Source organism: Capra hircus, chromosome 15 (genome assembly GCF_001704415.2).
Source record: "Capra hircus breed San Clemente chromosome 15, ASM170441v1, whole genome shotgun sequence".
Classification (NCBI taxonomy): Eukaryota; Metazoa; Chordata; class Mammalia; order Artiodactyla; family Bovidae; genus Capra; species Capra hircus.
The window spans coordinates 57658503-57678197 of NC_030822.1; the positions used below are offsets into that span (position 1 = coordinate 57658503).

Genomic DNA, 19695 nt, shown 5'->3' on the forward strand with positions numbered 1-19695 from the left:
CAAGCTCTGAGCTCTCTGTAAGGGCGAACTAAGGCCCTGCTGTGACTTCCCCCATCACCAAATCCTCTTTTTCAAGGGCAGTGGCAACTGAATTTCAGAGGGACACATCATTTGCGCAGACTCCAGGGACAGAGAGGAAACCTAGGAAAATAGGCCCCAGGGTACGCACGAGATGAGACTGTGGGACCTTGAGCCAGCACTCAGTCATGGGGTGGTGTATTCCTCATCTTGTCAGACCTGGGGCCCCTGGACCCACCTGAATGTGTGTAAGCAGCTCCTCATCCTTCTGCCACTCCACCCACCTACCCACACTCCTGAAGAACTGGGTTCACAACAGAGGCCTCAGCTAACTCACACGTAGCCAGTGCCCTGCAGGGAATCCTAGGGACACAGTCTGAACTCTTTCTATTGCAGGAGAGACCCAGTATTGGGGGAGCTTTCTTAAGTCGCCTGGCTTCCCGGGTTGTAGTAATCCACTCAACCAGCATCTATAGACTCCAGCACTGTACCAGGTTAACGTGCTGTACATCACGGGGACAGAACCTGTCCCCAAGGAGCTTATTCCAGTCTATCAGGGGAAAACTGAGGAAAAGGGCAGTTACATTTCCTGAGAATCTATCATGTGCCGGGCAGAGTGCTAAGTATCTAATGGAGCCTTGCGTTCAGAGGTTCAGATGGTTTACATTTCTTGCCCAAGGTCACATGGTTAGGAAGAAGATGCCCAAATTCCTAATCCTGACTCCCAAGAAGGAGGAAATAAGGCAATTCCATTAAGAACAATAATACAGAGAAGAAAGACTGTACCCAGAGACAGCTTCAGATAAAAAAATACGGACTTGAGAAGAAGGCTTGATCGCTTCTGGCCGGAGGTGGGGGGACAGTTAAGGATGGGATCATTCTAGAGACCTTGGAAGACCTGGGAAGACTGGGGATGGGTTATTCCCTGCACAGGGATGGAATAAACAAAGCCACAGAGCTCGGCGAGCAAGCTGTGCTGGCCGGCACACCAGCACCAGAGCACACCGACCAGAACACGAGTATGGCTAGCACACTAGACCCAGGAAACAGTAAGAACCAAGGGAGCTTACTGGGCTGAGTTACAGTGTGCGAGGAAGCCTTATCCGCAGGCTGCATCACCCGCGTGGACGTGCCTGACAGCACGTGGGGTAGAGACCAACCCAGGTGCCAAGAAGCAGGGAACAAACAAAACGCAAGACCGGAGGAGGGCAGAGAGCACACGGGACCCCTCGCTAAACCTTGAACAACCTGCAAAGAAGCGGGAGCAGGAAGATTGCAGGTGCAAATGACAAAACACCACGCCAGAAAGCACACGGGCACCCAGCTTGATGCCAAGTCCAGGAAGGCCTGGACTCAGAGGACTCCGGGCCAACGGGGGGCAGGGGGGGATGAGGATGGCGCCCTGGGGCCCGGTGTGGGGAAGGGGAGGCCCCAGGGGAAGGAGGGAAGGAACGCAAAGACACAGACACACCCAGCTGCCCCGCGTGGCCCAGCTCCTGGACCTGGAAGAGGGAAGAACGGGAAGGAGTTAGAGCACCTGATGCAGGGCTATGAAGGCCTGCGAGAGGGACAGCACCCCACACGTCGCAGAGGCACACGGCTGTGCGGGAAGGCAGCGCGAGCGGATGCGTATGAAGCTGCCAGCAGCAGGACCAAGGCGATGAAGACAGTGAGACAGGCCACAGAGGTTCAGACCATCCTCCAGGAGCATGGCGATGGCCACGCTCCCTGACGACAGCTTCAGAACCGAGGAAGCAATCGACAGCTACTGAACACCAACTGCGGTTTAAGAAGGGTATGCCGCCTTCATCATACATTCTGGTACCTAACTGATAGGAGTTAGCAACAGCTTGCCCTTTACAGATACAGAAACTGGGGTTCAGAAGACAAACCTGCCTGAGGTCACAGAGATGGGGATCTGGCCAACCCCAAAGTCCAGACTCACTTCACAAACACTGCACTGCCAGCTGCCTGGACGGCCCCGTGAGGGAGGCAATGTGGAAAAGGACAGCAGATGCTGGGCATGGACAAGACAGGAGAGAGTAAGACCAGATGAGAAGACAGTCGGCTCGTCTCCCCTAAAACCTGACTCCAGAGCCCAAAGACAAGGAAATTAGAGGGAAAAGAGCACTGGCCCCATGGGAAGTGTGGCGGCCTCTCCCACTGAACCCAGGCAACCCCCCTGGCCTTGAGGCAGCAGCCTTGGACCTGCCGTATCTGCCCCTCCACCGAGAATGCCAGGGTACACTGCCTGCTTGCCTCTCCTCCCTTCACGCCTCGTGAGGCAGAGAAGCTTTGCCCAAACACAAGCAAAAGCACCAGCAGCCACAGAGTCGACCCCACCAGAATTGGATTAAAATTAACTTGCAAAAGACAGCACGCTGTAACTAGCTTTGTGTTCCAACCTTTCTATATCTATTTAATTAAAGGCTCCTGTATAATGTGAACCAATAGTCAGATTCATTAGACAGCGAGAACCTAATTCCACAACTGTTCTGCTAATGAAACTGCAATCTACTTGGGAAGGTGGATCACACAGGGCACTGGGTACCCACGATGCCCCAGGAAGCCCGGGAGGGCAGAGGATGGACCCATCCAGATGGTCACGTGGTCAGGATGGACTTCTCACTCCAGCAGCCTGGAAGGAGCATCCACGGGACGGGGCAGACCAAGGCCCACTAGCAGCAGAGACGTTCACGCTCTGGGTGGGGGAAAGGCAGGCAGGCAGGAGGTGGGCATCCGTGCTCAGATGGGCCGGTCAGGGCATCCATGCCTACCTGAGTGAGCCAGTAAGTGCATTCTCAGTCGCAGACTGTCCAGGAACCGCTTTCCGCAGAGCTCACACCCGTACGTCTTCATCCCGCTGTGCAGTTTCCTGCAGGAAAGGAAAAGACAGGTTGCTGCCGCTCTGGTTGCATGGAAAGCAGGCCCACCCCCACTGGGGGAATTCGCAGCCAACCCTCCAGCAGGTGGACAGGAGGAGGGGAGACAGAGAGCGTGGGAGCTGGAGGTGGACCCTGACACATTTATCATCCCACAGGCGGCCGAGAGCCCCCTTTCCCGTGGATGGCTGCCATCTATACCTGGTCCTGTCCAAGGGCTGGAAGGATAGGGCATGCCCTAGTGCTTCACCCCGTGGCACAGAGACCAAGGGAAAAAGTCAGATTCAACTGTGAAGTGAGGACGGAGGAAGCCCCAGGTCAGTGAGACAGACACAACTTTCACAGTCAAACTAGCATAGGCCACTCGTACAGGCCGAGGTGCCTCTGCTTACCAGGCTCACAGCACGGTCCATGCTGCGCTGCCCTGTGAGAGCCCCCGGCTCCCCCAGGAGACCACACACCCCGGAGGGCCGCCCTGTACCTTCTCTGTCTTTCACAGCCCAGTGCCCACCCAGCAATGGGCACAGAGCAGGCTCTGAATAAGCGTTCTTAGTGAACCGAGGCCTTCGACATCAGATGCTCCTCTTAGAGTATCCAGGGGTTCTTAGACCCGCAGTCACTCTCCAACACACAAAACCTCCCCAAAGGCCCAGCTTTTGACGTGCTTTCCCTCTGCTTCCCACCAGAGGTTGAACCCAGATGGAAAGAAAGGCTTGAAGAAGCCAGATAACATCATTCTATAAAAGGAAGGTGGGAGCCTTCGGTGCTGGCTTTCCAAAGTACTTTGACGCACGTTATCTCATTTTACTGTCCCTGCCACGTGAGGTGGGCCAGCCACCCACGATCACCCCAGCACCCCAGGAAGACAGGGGCCCTGGTAACCACTGTTCACAGGTCCAACCTGCGATCCTGGTCCTTGCCCACCGGACCCCACCGCTCAGGCAGGAGCCAGCAATAGAGCCGGTGAGAGGCAGGGAGGCGGGTGGCTAGCGGGGAAGGTCTAGAGAGTCGGCTGAGGGCTGGCATGAGGGCCGTTTGGCCCGGAACTCTGCCTTTCCTCCACCCACACTCCTGTTCTCAGGCCTTTCTGTGCCTCCGCCGGATACAGGATCCACCCCCGCCTTGCCCGCCGCCTCCCCAGGGGCCTCAGCCCCAAGGAACCGGGCAGGTACTGCAGCCAGAGGTAGGAGCCGAGGGTGGTGGGGCGGCAGGCGGGCATTCTTAGGGGAACCACTCATCACAGTTGGGACACAGATGTGTTAGGCCCACAGTCAAAGGTTGGAGGGCTGCTGGTACAAGATACTAGATAAACGCAGGTGGGGAGGGGGAGGATCATACATTCCAGTCAGCGGTGCCCAGATCATGACACTCAGGCCAGCCACCCACTGCCAGCACCTTCCAAGTCCCACGGGAGCCCAGAGTACGTCACCACCCTGAGGGCCCCAGGGTGAGTATGAGCCCAGGCTGGTGGCTTGAAGACTGTATCTGGGGTCCAGTGTGCCCAGCTTCTGTCGGCCATCGCGCCCAGGCCCCTTAGCAGAACTCTTTCTCAATCACAGTTGTGTTTGCTTGCCTTCCCTTTACCCGCGTGCCAAAGACAACACATGATTTCTCAATCGCAAGTACACACACACCCTCATCTGTGACACGGCCGTGCACCCCACCCCCATGTTATCTGATTCGTGGCTGAGGCCGATCCATCCCAATTGAGAAATAGTAACAGTACAGAACATTTCCACCGAACATTCTCAACTCTAAATATATTTCACAATGCTGGGCACTGGGACATGTCTTAATAGCATTCTGGGCAAAGCGGGTTTTAAAATATGCACCCAGGCGTAGGCGTGTGTGTGTGTGTGTGTGTGTGTGTGTGTGTGTGTGTGTGCACCCATGCATGTGCCCACGTGGTAGCTGACTGTGCCTGTCACTTGCCCAGGCAGGACAGGGGTTTGCTTTCCCAAGAGCTGTTCTGTGAAGCAGCAAAAGCTTTGTTCACAGGTGGTCCCACAGGTGACTCTGGTGCACATGCTCACGGTCTGGTCAGCGTAGGTTCCAGTCTTATTTATCTCCACCTTTGTCTGCACTAATGCTTTCTTAGCTTCCAGGAGTGCCCACCTCTGGGGTGGCTGTCAGGAGGAAGAGGAGGACAACACCCTTTCAGGCTGGCTTTCCCAGAGGACACTGGAGTGTCTGAGCCTCGGGTTTCAGCAGCCACCACCAGGAAAGCACCCCCAGCCCACCCCGGGCTTCTGTTTCTTCCTCCTGCAGGTCGCAGATCAAGTCTCTCACCCCAACGAACACTTTCAGGGTTACCCTGATGCCTTGTTTGGTGCCAATGGATTTGCCTGGCCACTGGTATCAGCGGCTTTCTTGACCAACAGGAACGGCGTGGTTTGTAAGGCAATGCACTCTTGCCCTCTACTACAGGGGGGGCAGGATGAAGGGAGGGATGGCAGGGGAGCAGCCAGAAGACCTGGATCCTGGTCCTAACTTGGTCATTAACTTGCCTTACGACCTTGCCCAATCCTGCTGTCACGACCTCTCTGCATTTTTTTCACCTGTAAAGTGATGGATGATGGCTAGTGAAAGTCACTCAGTCATGTCCACTCTTCGCAACCCCAGGGACTGTAGCCCACCAGGCTCCTCTGTCCATGGAATTCTTCATGCAAGAATACCAGAGGGAGCTGCCGTTCCCTTCTCCAGGATATTTTCCCAACCCAGGGATCGAACCCAGGTCTCCCACATTGCAGGCGGATTCTTTACCACCTGAGTCTCATAGGGTCAAAATTTTATTATCCAAAAGTCTCACCCATACCCTTTTATCCACGGGATTCCTCTGAGGGGTATTGTTACCTCTCTGGTTGGGAAGATCTCCTGGAGAAGGGAATGGCAACCCACTCCAGTATTCCTGCCTGGAGAATCCCATGGACAGAGGAATCTGGTGGGCCACAGTCCACAGGGTCACAAAGTTAGACGTGACTGAGCGAGAGGGCACATACATTCTCTCTCTGAGCCATATTCCATTTGTGTGGTGTCTCACAACACCTAGGCAGTCGGGCTAGGACAACCCAAGCAAAAAATAACACCTGTTCCCAGAAATCTATTCATTTTAAATCCTTCTAATACAGACAACCTAAGTTCCCTCCTTTACCCACTTTCAGTCTATCTTTCAGTGAAAGAAACTTCCAGAACTCATGAACAGCCTTTCTTTGGAACCATTCTGCTGCCCTGCACTTTCCAGCCTCCAGAGACACGGGTGTCCTCTCCTGCCCAAGCCTCAGGGTAAGGAAACTGCCCTGCTCCTGACCTACTAACTCAGCGCTCCCACACAGGTGCCGAGGGTGGCGTCCAAGCGATCCCAGGTGGCGTACAAGGACCGCAGTCCTGCCTCACTGGCGGAGAGAGTAGGACAAAGCAGACGAAGTCCAGAAGAGAGAGGGAGGCACCTCACAGGCCCGCAGCTCAGCTTAGCCCAGAGCCAGTTTGCCCATCTCCTTTGTTACTGTTTAGACGCCAAGAGATGGCTGTAACGAGGCAGTGACCTCTCCTAGTTCAAAGAAAAGGGAAATGGCAGAGAAGAATCTGAGTGTATTCAAAGGGTCACCAATAGATTCTAAATGGCACCATCTGTGGGAATGATCAACATGGAAACAAAGTCCCAACTGGTTTCTAGAGTAAAAGAACTCAGGGTCTGTCTCTCTAGAGCAGTGGTCCCCAACATTTTTGGCACCAGAGACCTGTTTCTTGGAAGAGAGATTTTCCATGGACCACGGGGTGGGGTGGGGGGAATGGTCGGGGGATGATTCAAGAGCATTACAATTATTGCGCACTGTATGCCTATTACTGTTACATCAGCTCCACCTCAGATCATCAGGCCTTAGATCCCAGAGGCTGGGGACTCCTGCTCTAGACCACAACGCCCATCACCTCCGTCCCTCACTGTGCCGCTGCAAAGTATTTGATGAAAATGGAAAGTCTGTCCACCTTTTCCTTCCTGAACCACACACACCTATACTTTCCCAGCCTGGCCATGCCTTCTCACAAGGTCAAACTGCTCGTGGCCATCTGAGGTCCTCAGCCTCCACTGTAACACAGGAAAGGAGGACAGCTCAGGACATCTTTGCACCTTTCTACGCCTGATGCCTTGGTTTTCACACTCTCTTCTCTGAGAAGCAAGAGCACCGGGCACGGTTTTGAGTGTAACCCAGTTCAAGACGGCCCAAGCATCTCCACACTCTAGTCGGCGGAGAGTCCATTCCCCCACAGGCTTCGGGGCCCCACCACCCACTCTTGGGGAGCAGGCCCAGATGCTCCCCCACCCCCACTTCTGCCCCAGCACATCCACACCTGACTCATTGGGTAAATTCACCCTGAAGGTAAGAGATCTTCAATTCGGTCCAAGAAGACAAAAAAAAAAAAAATTAACCTCTAACAGGTTTCTAGCTATCTTCTCAAGAGAGCTGAATCATTATGAGAAATCAGAGGTGAGCCAAGACGAACTTCTTAACAAGTTAACTGGAGGGAACGACACACTCCTCACTGATTCTCAACCACACAATTCTCGCCCAGTAAAACCAAGTCAGCAAGCTGCACGCTCATTCAAACCACTTTCGTGCTGTTGTGAGCCTGAACGCTCATACTCATCTGCTTTCGACTATGACTACGGAATGGCAGAAGCCCTGTTTCGCTTTCCTTTTCTTCGTAGGGCCTAGTTTAGAAGCGACTGCTCAGTGCTGCCAAAGAAATTCCAGACAGCCTCCTCTCATCGGAACACTGCACCAAGCACAAGAGCCTCATGGGCACCTCCAACCCAGAGCTGGACCTTCACCTGTGCCCCTGAAGTCCACACGTGGAAGGCCAATGGTGACATCACAGCTGCACAAAGCCTGAGCTTCAAACCAACCTCACCTCGGGATAAGGCTTCATCTCCCCACTAGACCACAAGAGGAGAGTAAGCGGGAGCAGGGAGAGACTGGTGCTAGATGCTATCCTCACCCACCCAGCCTCCAAGGACAGCAGTCCATACCAGCTGCTCCCTACGGGGCGCCCTCTGCATCTATGCCCTGCAGGGGAGGCTCAGCCCTCCTTCACCCCACACAGCCAAGGACTAAGGGGAGGATGCCAGAAGCAGGGCCAGCAGCACTGCTTGCCTGAGAGAGAGGGGTTCAAGGCCCAGCACCGTCAATATTCCATTTCTTCCCAAGCTCCTCTGCCGAAGACAAATGGCAGGGAGAACAGACCAGCAAGAGGGGAATTCTGTTCCAGTAACCCAAGGGCTGTCCCTCTTCGCTGTCCTCCTGGGGAGGTGAAAGTGCCTGCCCGGTGACTTTGCTGGTCACACCACACCAGCATTGAAAACCAAGATCTGTCCTGAGCGTTAAGTGAGTAGGGGAACCACCGACTCACCTCTGTCTGAGAGAAGACGCAGCGGGGAAGCCAGCCTAGAAGGGCCTTTATAAGACGATGCTTTCTTTGTTCTCACCCTGCACGACTCCATCCCCTGCTCCCACCAACACTCTAGCTTCAGCAGCTCTGAAGGTCCTTCCAGCTCACCCCTCTACTTGGGGTGAGCTGCTCCACATGCAGAAGTCAGCCCAATGCTTGATCTTTTGCTTTCTGATCCCGCGACCATCAACCTGACCTACACAGTGCTTCTAGGGGTACGCAGAAGAGACAGAAGACAGAAGGCTCTATGACTCAGCTCCTCATGATGGTTTCAATGATCCCTTTCTCTCAAAAGCCTGCTGCCTCCCAGGAGTCAATACCGTCTAAGGCTTTCTACTGATCATGGGAAGGCGGCCCCATGCAAACCTCCCGCTCCCCTCTTGAGCAGGACCTGTCCATTGGCCCTGAATGGCAGCCATGTCTCCCCACATGGGCACCCTGTGAGCTGGGTGCACCTTCGGGAGCTCTGACAAGGCTCTCAGTCTGCAAAGCAGCAAATGGCCCTTAAACCCAGTGGTAAGAGAACCTCCCCGGCCTCCCTCACCTCTCCGGGCGGAAATGGAACTAACAAAGGAAAAGAGTTTATGCACTTCCACAACGGGCTTACTTTTCTTCCCCAGACCATTAAATTCACAACGTGCCTTCAATGCCCACTTGCCTACAATTCAAACGCCAAGAGGAAGGCCAAACAGTCAACGCCATTCTGGGCTTAAACTTTAAGAAGAGATGAGTGAAAAGTGATTGGGTTACAGGTATTTACTCCCAAAAGCAACTTCTAGGGAGACTGCGGAGTTGTTTCTGTACACAGTCCAGCCTCCTGTTCTTTCTCCGTATGCCTTTCTGTGGTGAAAGAATACTCTGAACAGAACTGTTCCACTAGCGGCCTCCATCCTAAGCCAGGGCAGGTCATCCACAGGACACCTGGGATGCTCATGGAATGTTCTCTGCTTTCTAAAGGTGACAGGGTATCTTCTCAAGGGACATCTCTCTCTCCTTTTTTGTCCATACCACGCAGCATGCAAGCATACGAGAGCTTAGCTCCCCAGCCACGGAGGGAAACCGCCTTGGGAGTGCAAAGCCTTACCTACTGGACCACGAGGGAAGTCCCACAAGGAACACCTTGTAATGCGGTCAATAGTGAGTGATCTAGCTCAGTCACCAAGGGTCAACAGGCACATCCAGCGTCATCCTCCTTAGGTACCTTCTTGGAGTATCAAGCCCACAATTCTGGACGAAGCCATTTGTAAGCTCTTCAAATCCTGCTCCTGGAGGACAGGAACCAAGACTCCACTTCTCCCTCCAATACCTCAGCTACCGACGCAGGCGCCAGAGCAGACCCATGAGAGGCTGCAGACCCATGAGAGGCTGCAGCTCCTGAAGCAGCTGCCAAGCACCCCGAGACCAAGGGATACCCGACACTGAAAGCCAGCCCCGGAACTGCCTGGGTTCAGACAGGAGGCCTGGCACCCCCAGGGAGAAAAAGAAAGCACAGTTCTAATCTTGGCTAGGGCATGGGTCACGTTCATTTTCTCAAGGCATAAATAAGGGAAATTGTCCTTTTACCCACTTTTTTTAAACGTTGAGATTAGACAGTCATTTGACAAGCTGTGAATGCTTAGCTGGTATTACCGCAAATTATCCTTCCAGCAATAGAGTTCGTTGCTCTCTGACTAGTCAATATTAATAAACATTAGCGAATGCTTTTACAACACAATTTATTTTTTAATACAGCTCTTTATGTATGCCGTAAAGTAAATATACCAATAAAAAGCAAGGATTTCAAACAACAGATTAAAAAAAGCAACCGAGAACTAACAGAGTGCTAGTTAACACCTTCTGTGCTGCTAAACAGGGGGGCAGACCGACAGCAAGCATCCCTCTGCTGGGAATCCAGGCCTTTGGGCCATGGAAGGTGGAGGCCATTTGCTTGCCTCAGAGCCTTTTAAAGAGGCATGTTTTCTCAAAAGTCTAGATTAGAAGTGTGGTATTTTGACCACTAGTGGTGAAGAACCCGCCTGCCAGTGCAGGACACATAATGAGACCCGGGTTTGATTCCTCGGTCAGGAAGATCCCCTGGAGAAGGGAATGGCAACCCACGCCAGTGATTTTGCCTGGAGAATTTCATGGACTGAGGAGCCTGGTGGGCCAGAGTCCACGGAGTCACAGAGAGGTGGACATGACTGAGCAACTAACACACATATTGACCAAAAAGCTGGACTAGGGGTGGGGGACACAGTGTCCACTCTAGCTCTTCCAGGAACCATGGGGGACACAGTGTCCACTCTAGCTCTTCCAGGAACCATCCCAACAACCTTAGTCAAATCACTTGCCCTCTCCAGGTTTCACTCTGCAGCTTTGGAACCAAGCAAGAATTGAGTTAGATGATTTCCGAGGCCTTTTCCAATCAGGTTTATGACATTAAACAGCTGTGGGGTTGACAGGGGCCTGTGCTAGCCAGACTACAATCTTCTTTGTGAAGAGGCCATACAGGTAACATCCCCTCAATCTCTGTCATTGAGCCCAGAACATAGGAGGGACTCAGGGCATCTTTGCTCAATGAACAGACAAATATGAAAGGGAATTCAAGGAGAAAAAACGTAGAGATTAAAAAACTCCACTGCCTTTTACACGTGCACGCACATGCACCCACGTGCACACACGCACACACACACACACACACACACACACACAAGTAAGAAACAGTTGTCCCTTTAGATGGCCAACAGGCACATGAGAAGATGCTCAACATCGGTAATTATTAGAGAAATGCAAATCAAAACTCCAATGAGGTATCACCTCACAAAAAGTCAGAATGATCATCATTAAAAAGTCTGCCATTAACAGATGCTGGAGAAGGTGTGGAGAAAAGGAAACTCTCCTACACTGTTAGTGGGAATGTGAACTCGTGGCAGCCACTATGGAAAACAGTATTTTGTTTTCAGAAAATTTAAAACAGAATCACCATAGGAATGAGCAGGACCACTCCTGGGCATATATCCAGAGAACACTATAATTTGAAAAGATACATGCAACCCAATGTTCAAAGCAGCACTATTCCTAATAGCCAAGACATGCAAACAACCTAGATACGCAAATGCCCATCAACAGACGAATGGATAAAGAAGATGTGATCCATGGATGCAGATAAAGATACACACACACACACACAATGGAATACCACTCAGACATTAAAAAAAGGAGGAGATAATGCCATTTGCAGCAACATGAATGGACCCAGGGATTATCATACTAAGTGAAGAAAGAGGAAAACAAATACCATATGATATCAGCTATATGTGGAATCCCAAATATGACACCGATGAACTCATCTCTAAGACAGAAACAGACACGCAAACACAGACAACAGACCTGCGGCTGCTGAGGGGGCGGAGCGAGAGGGGTGAACCGGGAGTTTGGGATTTGCAGATGCAATCTATTACATACAGAATGGATAAACAAAAAGGTCCTACTGTGCAGCACGGAGAACTCCATTCAAAGCCCTGTGATAAAGCATAATGAAAACGCGTATGTCAAAGAATGCATGGATAACTGAAGCATTTTTCTACACAGAAGTTAACACAACGTTGTAAGTCAACTATATTTCAGTATGATGAATTTTTAAAATAGACCAGTTGTCCCTGTTGTCCAAAAGAGAAGACCTCCCTGGGCTTCTTGGAAAGAAAAGCATGCATTCTGCCTTGGCCCGGGATCAAGGCCAATCTGGAGCTGACTGAAGAGGGGCAGGGGCTGTCCTGAGCCTTGAAAATATGAGGAGGAACAATGTCATTCCCCACGGCATAACCACACAAAGTACAGTGCTTTCAGATAAGGCTGCCCCAGAGTGTTAAAACACAGCGTCAAAAATGACAAAGGGCCATGCTAATCTCCCCGCAGCAACTGCTCAAAGAAGGATCTTCGTGGCGGCCCAGCACCAGGAGGCCCAGGCTTCTGGCTGTTATGTAACCGGCCCTTTGTTTTAAAGCACCAAGTTCTCCCCAAGTCATTTATTTGAAATGTCTCTATCAACAAATTTCACCAAGAACAAAAGTTTTTCATTTGTGCACCAGGCTATAGGATGATCTTATCGCACACAATCTCATACAGTCTTCTTTCAACAAGGTCTTAGCGTGCTTATCTGCGAAGTTCCTGGTAGCCAAATATGATTGAAATGTTCTATTTATGCTCACTGGATTAAGGCGATGTTGCAAAACTGCACAAAAACCTGGCAGATGTAAGCCAGGTATTACAGCCGGGCCAGTTAAGATCTGAGGGAAAGAGATCAATACACACTTTGGTAGTTTTCTTTCGGGTTTTTTTTTTTTTAAGAAACCAGAAAAGTTGTGCTTTCAGAAAAGGGAAGAGGAAAAAAAAGTAAAATGCCTTAAGATTTATAGCTTTTCGGAGCTTTTTTCCAAACCCAAAACAGGGCACCATGAGGCATGCTTGATGACGTCAGCCCAAGGGAAACAAAAATAAACCCGAAATATTCTCTCCAGATCCCAAAAGGCCCTATATGGGAATTGAACTGTGATTACGGATGAGCAGCGCTTTTTGCTGTCACTCCTGTATGAAGCTTTCAACCAGTACAAATAGCCAATTTCTAGGAAAACCCTTTCAAAAAGCTACAGATTCCCCCTTAATCTTCCTGCTCTGCCTGGGTGTGCGGAGGAAATGTCAGTTCTCGTCGGCTCACATGAGAGCGCCTAGGCTCATCCTGAGATGCTCTCACGTTAGCCGGGCAGCCAAAATTCTACCGCCTTCCCGTCCCACAGAGCAGCATGGATCCTGAGAGACTATTGAAAATAACCGAGGTTTATTAAGGGCCTGAGGAGGAAGCTCCCGTGGAATTAAACCCTTCTGAAAATCTCCTTAATGTATATTGCCTCATTCTTTCTGCTTTAGCACACCGAAAATTGAATTACTTTTCTATGAGGATGCTGAGCTTTGGAGCCATCATTCTGAACATCAGTCTCGAAACGCAAGATAGGGGAGGGCACAGATGAACCTGTATGGACATCCAATCACACTGCGAAAGTCACTGTCATTTTAATGAAGGAAAAAGGCAAAACCCCAATAGATAGCCATTTCCCTGCTAGTTCTTTTTTCCTTCTAGAAAAGTGCAAAAAAAAAAAAATCTAGTCCACAGAGATTTAATAATAATATGGCTAGTGTGTTTAAGCATCTGCCTGCAATGCGGGAGACCCGGGTTCAATTCCTGGGTTGGGAAGATCCCCTGGAGACAGAAATGGCAATCCACTCCAGCACTCTTGCCTGGAAAATCCCATGGATGGAGGAGCCTGATAGGCTACAGTCCATGGGGTCACAAAGAGTCAGACACGACTGAGTGACTTCTTCAGTGCGTTTATAAATCACATCTGAGTCCGAAAGGGTTTGCTGAGGACGGTCTCAGCCACCTCATGTCTGGGGAAGGGAGCACAGTCCCCTTTCCATGGATGAGGACCCTGAGGATAAGTCACTGATCTTCCCATAAAGCAGGCAGACGTCTCCAGATCTCCCACCTCCCGACCCACATTCACACTTGCCCACCTGAGAGAATACGCACTCCACCCATAACATCCCCTCACACCCCTAGAGGCACCAGAAAACAACCAGCAAGAGAGGAGACACTGAACACACACCCGTCACTCACCCAATGCGAATCAGGAAGCAAACGGAGTCACCGAGTACACAGCTGAGTCCAGTGATGACACCCAGCGCCCATGGCAGGCTGGCTCCTGAAAGGACTTCAGCACCTCCTACCGGGAAGACCTCAGGGAACACTTGCAGCCTCACCCCCGACGGCTGTTTAATATCTGTTAAGCACCTTCTGGGAAAGTTAAGGCTGCACTGGAGCTGAAGTCCACCTGGGTAGGTTCTCCGCCAGCGTTATTCTCCATCACTGCACTCCACTGATTTCCTGCATATCGCTTGCCATGACTGACAGCTATACACTGAGTTTTTGCTGCTCTTCCTTATCGCTACTAGACTGTAAGCTCCCTGAAAGCAGACACTATCTGCTGAAGCTTCAGAGTCTGGCGCAGTGCCTGGTACAGAGTAAGCATTCAATACATTTTTTAAGTGACGGCTTTATTGAGATCATTTACATACATACCATAAAATTTACCCCTTTAAAGTTACCTTTTGATGGTTCTCAGCTGAGCTGTGCAACTATCAGCATTATTTCCATTCCCAGAACATTTCCATCACCCCCAAAAGAAACTCCCTACCTGTTAGCAGTCATCCCCTATTTTTCTGTCCCCCTGTCTCTGGCAACCACCAATCTATCTTCTCAACGTATCTGCCTATTCTGAAACATTCATGAAATGGAATCATACGGAAGCCTCTTTTGTCTGGCTTCTTTCACTGGGCATAATGTTTTCAAGGTTCATCCATTTAGTAGCATGCATCAGTACTTCATTCCTTTTGATTCCATGGGATGTATACATGTGTGTGCATGCTCGTGACCGACTCTTTGCGACCCCATGGACTAGCCCGCCAGGCTCCTCTGTCCATGGGATTCTCCAGGCAAGAATACTGGAGTGGGTTGCCATTTCCTTCTCCAGGGGATCTTCCCGACCCAGGGAGTGAACCTGGGTCTCCCGCACTGCAGGCAGATTCTTTACTGTCTTAGCCACCAGGGAAGCCCTGTATATATGTACATAGGGCTAACTTACACATCTAATGTATCCACTCGTCAGCGGGTGAACTTCTGGCTGTTTCCCCCTTTTGACTGTTATAAATAATGCTTCAGTTATGTCCATGTGTGTACAAGTTTCATCTGTGGACATCTGCTCTCACTGCTCCTGGGCGTTCACCTAGGAGCAGACTTGCCAGTACCTCTATGTGTAACCTTCTGAGGACCCTTCCAAGGCCAGACTCTTGCAAGGCAGCTGCACCATTTTACATTCCCATCAACAATGTATGAGGTTTCCAATTTCTCAGTACATTTTTGGGCTAAATGAATAAATGAATGAAGATTCTTTCTGCTCTAAAAGCCTGCGGAGAAGGGGATACATTTCCAAGGCTCCAGCACTAAGCTCGCATCTTCATCTGCAGACATGACATGCCACACTCGTGTTTAACAGAAACCCCAAAGAAGGCTGTTTATATTTAGCTCATTCTAGAGAGAGAGAGAGAGAATCGAATGAAAAAATGAAGACAAGGAAAATAAAACTCCAGACAGCTCAAAGTGGGTTCTATCTTCGCATATGATTTCAACCCCCACTCTCCACCCCACATCCAGACTCAATAATTTAATAACATACATGCCTTAAACAGATTTAATTGAAAAAAATATGACCAGGATCCCAGCTCAACTGCAGCTGACTCTGATTTGGTCAGCAAGGAGAGCAGCTTTATTTGATAGCCCTGCTTATCTAAGACGGGAAGTTTGAAAATATACTTAAAATCAACACATACAAACAAAACTATCCCAGGAAAAGGCTAGGAGAGAGACCCACAGAAATGAGGACACAGGCAAGCCAACAGCAAGGTTGGCCTCTCTTCCCAAAGTGTGGGAGTTGGGGGAGAAGCTTCGAGAAGGACTCCTCAAACTTCTTTTGCTCCCCTTGTCTCTCTTTGTAAAAGAAGGCAGCCCTATGCTTGCTGCACAGACTCCTTGCAAAGAACAAACAAACAAAGGCTGGGACAGAGCAAGGCCCCTTGCAAGCTGCAGGTAATTAAAACGGCCTGTAAATGCCCCAGCAGAAAGCACTTCAAAGAGACAGTAATTCCAGCAATGGCCAGTCAAGACCGTGTGGTGTAAAAATTATGAGTTTTCCCAATGGGGAGCTTTGTGTGAAAAGGACAAGGGTTGGTGGCAAAGGGAGGGTGAGCCACATGGAGGAGGCTGACAACAGCATCCACACCGGGTGTGCACAGGACTGTGTGTGCAAGTGCGCATCTGGGTGTCACACACGAGGGCAACAGAAAGGAGGGTTGTGTATGTGTACAAGAGTGCACATTTATCGACACTGAGATGGTCCAAGCATGCGGACCTGAGATTAAAGGAAAGACAAAATAAAAGCAATAATGCATCCTCTGCCTGTGCTGGGCCTCATTTCACAGGGAGGAGTACCAGGCAGCCTGCTTGCTCCGCCGGCTCCTAACCTGTAAGCCTGCCAAGCTAGGTGTGCAGGAAATGCGTAATACCCAGGATGCTGGGCACGGCCGACAGTCACCACACAGCCGGCTCTCTGGGTGTCCTCGTACTTTCCATCTCACAGACACGCACTCAGGACCGCAGACCACAAGCTATGTTATCACAGAACAGAGGATGGAGAAAAGAGAGTCTTAAAAAGAGTCATGTGGCCGTGAATCTGACCACATTCGCTAAATCTTCCGCGCTACCTGCCTGGTGGCCCCGCACTCAGGGGATGTGGTGGCTAGTCCATGGCACGGAGCCAGTGCACACGACACGGGAGGTGGCAGCCCCGATGCACAGGGACCCTGGCCTCACTGTTACCGTACACGGCACAGAAAACCCACACGACACACCTCAGTGATCACCTGGCCACAGCGTCATCACCATCTGTAAAAAGCCTATCGCTAGGGTGTTATTTTTCCTGGATTCTCCCTACAGGATCAAACAGCCACGAAGGGACATTTCTCCTCGCAGGAAAGCTAGCATCACCTTTAGGGTGCTTCCACGGTCCTTCCACTCCCAAAGCTGACGAGCATCCATTTCACCCCTACTACGTGCCTGCCTGTGCACCTACTACGCGCCAGTAGCGCTTGGGGCTGCATCGCTCGCTTGTCCAACTCTCCTACTAGACGGAAAACAACCCCAAGACAGATGCAGCCTCACTTCTCTGTAATCTCCAGCCTCACAAAGGGGCTGGATCTGTGGGTGCTCAGAACATGTTCTGGGGAGGAGTGAGTGGGCAGAAGTGTCTTGGCCAGCCCGTGGGTAATACACAAGCAGAAGAGGGGTGGGGTACATACAGTATAGTGTGCAGAGCCTGGCACCCAGCTCTTCTTAACCTGCATCAGGCGGTTGAGGGGTCACGTGGCCCGGGGAGCCCTGGAGCCCACGGAAGGAAGGTGACAGCAAGCCGATGCTCGCTGGGGTGGCAGGGAAACGGAGGCTGACGCGAGCCGGTGGCTTTATTTCCCCATAAACAAAATCGCACTCTGCCTCCCTCCCAGTCCCACTCACTAACTCCTCCCTGACATCACTGGCTTTAAGCCCACACATAAAAATGTCCTTTACTATTTTTATTTAATGAGCTTTCATTTTCCTCCCCTTCTTTGTAAATGAGAAAGGAAAGTCCACCTCCTAATGGGGATGGGGGAGAGGAAGCCAAGTGGAATCTTTTTAAAATAGGCCATAACTTCACCAAAAGGCTTCTCCTGGACAACACCCCTGATGCACCCCCAACCCTCTCCCAGCCCCCGCACCCTGCCACCCTCCCCCTTCTCACCACTCAAAACAAGATGCATGGATTTTGGACATTTGATTACTTTTAAGTATATATTTTCCCCTCAAATAGACTGAATACAATGGTTAGGAAATGTGACAGAAAACTATTCTGAGCCATTTATTGCCTTAATACCCACCTTTGTCCAACAGGCAGTTTTGACAACAGCGATAAATTCCAAATTTATGTCAACAGAGCATATGTTGAACACCTCATTTCTGAGCTAAAGCGGCATGCTGCCCTATAAATCACCGTTCTGTTTGAAATGAAAGTAGATTACAGGCCTGTGTTATTGAGCAGTTAGAGCTATAGTCATATAAATCAGAACTTTTAACTCTAGGCAATCCGTTGTGCAATTAACTAAAGGGTACTTTGTCATTTCAAGGCTTGTGCACAGACTTGGCAGGGCTCAGAGCTACTGGGGAAGGGGGTGGGAAGGAGAAAAAGTTTTCAGACTGCAGGAAGGTTCTCGCTGCAGCGTCCATCACACCACCACCACCCACGTCCCCCACCTCCCCCCACCACCACCGCCGCAACAACCTGCCAAGACTGAACGCTGGCAAAGACAACCTTGTAATCAGTATCTGTCACGAAGACAACATCATACCGAGTATTTGTCACCAAGTCACCTCTGGAAACCGAAGGATCTTCTCATTCATTAATTAAGCATTTCCTGAGCACAAACCACGTGCATAACCTTGTGTTAGGTGCTAAGGGGATACCTGAGACCTGAGAGGTGACGATGTAATACAGACAACAATACTAAGCTGATGTTGACAATGAAGGAGGATTAGGAAGATGGTATCCAAGACATATTTGAGCACTTACTATGTGCACCATCTCATTCAACGCTCAGAACAACTCCAATGGGCAAGGGTATTTGCATTTCTGTTCTGCCATGAGAAACTGAGGCACAGGAAGTAATCAGCTTGTCTGAGGTTATCAAGTTGGTAGGTGGCAGAGCCTGTTACATTTCTAGTTGGCAGAGCAAACATGTTAAAAACTCAGACTCTGAAACCAGCCCTCACTGTAAATTTCAGGGTGACAACTGACTAGCTTTAAGATGCTGTGATTCTCTAAGCCTTGATTTTCTCATCTGCCAAGTGGGATAAACATTACCCCAGAGGACAGAAGAATGAGACTGTGCACATAAAAAGACAGAGCAAAGAGTTGAGGACGCGTGCTAAATAGATCAGCTAGTAGAAGGCTGAAGAAGAAGAAAGATAGACCCAGCTCCTCCAGTTGGTTCATCACGCAGCTGGTGAGAAAGAGACAAAGAATCCCGAGTGGAAGGTGTGGTTATGAACAGAATGCTGACAAATAATGCACGTTTCCGACGTGCAGAAGAGGAGCAGCTTAAAAGGTGAGTGGTGGGGCTAGAGATGCCTTAAGGGCACGGTGAGACTGAGCTGGTCCTTTCAGGGGCTTTGTAGGCTCTGAAGCTCTACCAACCCATGTTAGGAACTATTAAGAATGGAACGGCCTTGGATAAGGGAGAAAGTTCCATGTGATAAGCGGCATCACATGAGCCAAGACTTGCCAAGTCATGCTGGACCAGCCTCTGGGAGTCTGGCTGGCTATGCAGAGGCGTCAGGTGAAGAAGTGGGTTGCAGAGGTCGTAGCAAGGGCTGGATTGTGCAGAGTCCTAAGACAGAGGCAGACTTTGATTTGAGCACTGCAGTCGTTGACCAGCCACCAAAACCCTCCCTGAAACAAACAATGAAGCTGGTGTGGAGCAGAAGGCTTGGTGTGGGAAGGAACCATGGAAGGAGAGGGACAGAAAGAAGTACCCAAATTCTGTATTGAGAAGGAGGATATTTCCGAAGATGGTAGTTAGATCAGCCTCCCAGAACAAAATGCCAACACAGCATCCCAGCTATGCGTGTGTAAGATATTTCAGTCCCCTAAGAAGGTACAAAAAGAGAGAGATT

The 19695-nt window shown here is 50.5% G+C and overlaps 1 protein-coding gene across 4 annotated transcripts in view; it reads right to left on the reverse strand.

Annotated features, from left to right (window-relative positions):
• The window catches only part of ZBTB16 (zinc finger and BTB domain containing 16), a 203561-nt gene that overhangs the window by 102323 nt on the left and 81543 nt on the right, over positions 1-19695 (reverse strand). For all 4 annotated transcript variants that reach the window (XM_018058857.1, XM_018058856.1, XM_018058854.1 and 1 more), the window contains 1 exon segment: positions 2796-2893. In XM_018058857.1, coding sequence (XP_017914346.1) covers positions 2796-2893 — 98 coding nt within the window.